The sequence below is a fragment of the Mustela erminea genome, chromosome 6 (assembly GCF_009829155.1).
Source record: "Mustela erminea isolate mMusErm1 chromosome 6, mMusErm1.Pri, whole genome shotgun sequence".
In the NCBI taxonomy this organism is placed as follows: domain Eukaryota; kingdom Metazoa; phylum Chordata; class Mammalia; order Carnivora; family Mustelidae; genus Mustela; species Mustela erminea.
In genome coordinates this window covers 92,512,977-92,517,222 of record NC_045619.1, presented here as the reverse complement: position 1 = coordinate 92,517,222, position 4,246 = coordinate 92,512,977, and the positions used below count along the sequence as shown (strand labels likewise).

Sequence of the window (4,246 nt, the reverse complement as noted above, 5' to 3'; positions counted from 1 at the left end):
CAGACCAAGTCCAATAAATGAATTTTATTAAGTGGAAGACCTGAATACAGGTCTTTTTTTTTTTTTTAAGATTTTATTTATTTGACAGAGAGAGAAATCAAAATTAGGCAGAGAGGCAGGCAGAGAGAGGGGGAAGCAGGCTCCCTGCTGAGCAGGAGCCTGATGTGGGGCTTGATTCTAGGACCCTGAGATCATGACCTGAGCCGAAGGCAGAGGCTTAACCCACTGAGCCACCCAGGCACCCCTGAATACAGATCTCCTTAAAAGCCGTGTCATTGGGGAACCTGAGTGGCTCAGTCGTTAAGCGTCTGACTTCGGCTCAGGTCATGATCCTGGGGCCTGGGATCAAGCCCTGCATCTGACTCCCTCTCAGTTCGAAGGCTGCTTCTCCCTCTCCCACTCCCCCTGCTTGTTTTCCCTCTCTTGTTGTGTCTCTGTCAAATAAATAAATAAAATCTAAGAAAAAAAAAAAGGCTAAGTCATGCACTTCCTATTGAAGTCTTTGTGTCCCCCACCAGGGTTAGGCACAACCCAGTCTATAAATTGTCTCCTGATGTGCTCCTCACTCACATTTTTCCTGACCCTCCTAGTTCCATACCTCTATTTTTAAGACACCAGCTTCATCTACTAGAAAGGTCGCATTAACCTAACACCTAACACAGGTACCTCATCATCCCCCTCACAGCTATGCAAGTTGGGAAGGCCAAGAACACAAAAAAGAAACCCAAGTTGAGGTTTTACTTACATGGATAAACTTTCTCCCCCATGAAAAGACTATGTGGTACTCCACACTTGAATGTAAAAGTTAATTACACTCCTTGTGACACATACAACTCCTACACTGACAAAACATACACTCAACATGCTATATGAAGTGTAATTGCCTTTTATTATTTCTTTTTCTGGAGAAGAACTTTTCTTCAGTCCTTAAGGACTTAGCTCCTTACATGGGCTTTGGTGGAGGTCGTGGGGCAGCACCCTGAAAAGAAAAGAACAGCAAATTTTAGAACGTTAATGAATGAATCCCCCCACAAAGAACTTGACTCCTATCCTCCTATCACTAACAATGCACCTGGGCCATACATGCATGGAAAACTGGTCCGTGCGGATCACACACTAACTCCATCTGAAATAGATTCTAACAGCTCCTCCTTAGAAGAGTCTCCAAACAAATGTTTTAGATGTAAACTACCTTACCTATTCAGACCTTAATCTGAGATTCCTGGGGTCTTCATGTTGTCTCTCATCCATCACCCCTCTGGGCTTCCACATCTCTTTTTTTAAAAGATAATTACCATGGGGGTGTGGCTGGGTGGCTGAATGGGTTAAGTACCTGCCTTCAGCTCAGGTCATGTTCCCAGGGTCAAGGGCTTCCTGCTCAGCAAGGAGCCTGCTTCTCCCCCTCCCCCTGCTTGTTCGCTCTCTCTCTCTCTCTCAAATAAATAAAATTAAAGAAAAAAAGAAAAAGAGAGAAATAAAGATACTTACCGCGGGTCTAAATCGGGGTGGGGGTGTTCGGTCCTTCCGTGCTTCACGAGAGCGATTCCTGACTACCTTGCTGTGAATGGCACAACTCACGCAATAATGTAGCTTCACATAGAGCTTGGGAAGCACATAGGCTAAGAAACAGAAAGAGGCAGAACAGTAGGTATTACATACCCACACTGCACTTGTCCTCCCATTCTATCAGTCAAAAATAAACCTACTTAAGTGTCTCTCAGGCACGCCTACAAAGTTCGATTTCCAAAGCAACCATTCAGCTTTTGGTAACACGTACATTTTTACAAACGAATAATCCCCTTTAATCCTTTTCACCACGGGTACTAAATCCACAGTCTACTGGCAATAAACCAACAATCCAGCTTCTTCAGAAGCTGCACCAGTCCTAATGCCTGTTCCTGGGCCCCTTCTCCTTGCCTAAGAAAACTAATTTGTCTTAAGAAAAATAAATGATCAAAATAACAGAAAGCACACTGCTCCAAGTATCACCTTTGACCAAGTAAGACCACCTTCGTTATCGAAACATTCCTTATTAAGACAGTCTGGGGGCGCCTGGGTGGCTCAGTGGGTTGAAGCCTCTGCCTTTGGCTCAGGTCATGATCCCAGGGTCCTGGGACCCAGCCCCGCATCAGGCTCTCTGCTCAGCAGGGAGCCTGCTTCCTCCTCCCTCTCTGCCTACTTGTGATCTCTGTCTGTCAAATAAATAAATAAAATCTTTAAAAAAAAACCCTCAGTCTGTACATGTTTGTTTGTTTTTTAAAGATTTTATTCATTTGACAGAGAAAGACACAACAAGAGAGGGAGAACAAGCAGGGGGAGTGGGAGAGGGAGAAGAAGTAGGCTTCTCATCTGAGCAGGGAGCCCAATGCGGGCTCGATCCCAGAACCCGGGCATCATGACCTGAGCCAAAGGCAGCCACCCAACAACTGAGCCACCCAGGCGCCCCCCGCCCCGTACATCTAATCTTTATAAGGAACATTCCAGCCTTCAAAAACCCAGAAAGGGTGCTCCACTTACCATATTTATAGCTAGGGATCCAAATGCTGATATAAACTTTAAAACACTTTCGCAATCCCAATCTCTGAACAGATAACCACAAATCATGACCCAAAGACTGCACTATCACACAAGGACCCCCTCTGTCCACACAAGGCTAAAGCAAACTAAGCTAAGTACTGGTCTCTTTTACCAACAGTAATTCTAAAGGCCCGCAGAAATTGCCTAGAAGAGCCCACGAACAGAGCCTGCAGGTGTGCCAGCAGCTCACTCACCGTCGAAGACACTGGCTTCGGAAATATCCCTGACAGCGGCGGCCTCTACTATGTTCCGAATAACAAACTTCTTAATGGCCTTGTCCTTGGGCACACAACGGGCGCAGTTGGTGCAGCGAATAGGCTGCACATGGCCGCGGCCCTTTTTGGCACGACCATTATTCCTCCTTTTCTTGGTCTGCATCAGAATGAAGATCCTGTTACAAAGAGGGCGCAGCTTCCCCAACTTTAGCCCCCTACCGGCTACAACCGTGCCGGCAGCCCCCAGAATGACTACTCAAGACATTCAGCCCCTCCGCACATCCCTCCAAGGTCGAAGCAAATAGACACTCTGTGTACTCTCCGCCATGGTCCAGGTTTTCAAGTCCCCACAACCTCAGAATCTGTTCCTCCCAGGTCCCCACGCGGACCCCTACCACTACCCACGCGCTACAACTCACCATCTTGGAAGCGGGACCCGAGAGAGAATATAGCGCCGGCTCCGACTCTCTTATATAGTACGAGATCCCTACGCGCACACAGGAAGACTGTTTTAGGAGACGTATAGCGAGAGCGGCAGGCCACTTTACTCAGATTTTCTTTATTATTCAGCGTTTACGCTGAAATGTAAGCGTAGAAAGGCGCTTCTCGGGTTGTGTTATCCGTGGTAGGATGTGACCATGGGACTATTTAGCCGGATGGCGGAAGAAAACTAGGGTAATACGCTCTCAGCAAGCCCCACCGGGTATTACTCCCTACCCCGGAAGTAATTCTGGGTGCCGTAATTATCCGGTTTTTGCGACGTTATGCGCGGAAGTTGCCCGCGCAGCACCACAAGTCGCACCCCCCCCGCCCCCATTCGAGGTCAGTGTCGGGGAGAGCATGGGAGTTGTAGTGCGAAGCTGGCGGGCCCTTAGCCCCCAAGCTCTTAGACCGAAGGCGGCGCTGTGCCACCGGGGGCCGCTCTCGGCTTGTTTCTCCGACAGTACTGTTACTTGGTGTAGGATTGAGAAACCGAAGACGGGGGCAGGGTGGAGGGGTGGTGAGGGAGCGGGGACCTGGGGGAAACAAAATATTTTGTTAATTCCTCCTTCCAGTACGGACAAAACCTACGAAGGGCCTTGGGCAAATACATGGGTTTCTCACTTTGGTTTTTTTTTTCTTTAAACATCCCTGGCTCCTGTTAGCGTAGCGCCAGACTCTGTAGTAAGCGCTTTATAAATATTAACTCATTTTACCTTCAACAAGCCTATAAAGTAGGTACTATTATTGGGGTGTCTGGGTGGCTCAGTGGATTAAGCCGCTGCCTTCGGCTCAGGTCATGATCCCAGGGTCCTGGGATCGAGGCCCGCATCGAGGCCCGCATCGAGGCCCGCATCGAGGCCCGCATCGAGGCCCGCATCGAGGCCCGCATCGAGCCCCGCATCGAGCCCCGCATCGAGGCCCGCGGTCCTGGAATCGAGTCCCGCATCGGGCTCTCTGCTCAGCAGGGAGCC

The 4,246-nt window shown here is 48.8% G+C and overlaps 1 protein-coding gene across 1 annotated transcript; it reads right to left on the bottom strand.

Annotated features, from left to right (window-relative positions):
* Positions 1-870: 870 nt before the first annotated feature.
* On the bottom strand, positions 871-3,460 carry RPS26 (ribosomal protein S26). Its single transcript, XM_032348589.1, has 4 exons — positions 3,212-3,460; positions 2,772-2,949; positions 1,489-1,619; positions 871-979 (listed from the first exon to the last, which is right to left on the bottom strand). Exons 1-4 carry the CDS (start codon positions 3,212-3,214, stop codon positions 944-946), a joined length of 348 nt encoding a protein of 115 aa, XP_032204480.1. The 5' UTR covers positions 3,215-3,460; the 3' UTR covers positions 871-943.
* Positions 3,461-4,246: the final 786 nt, after the last annotated feature.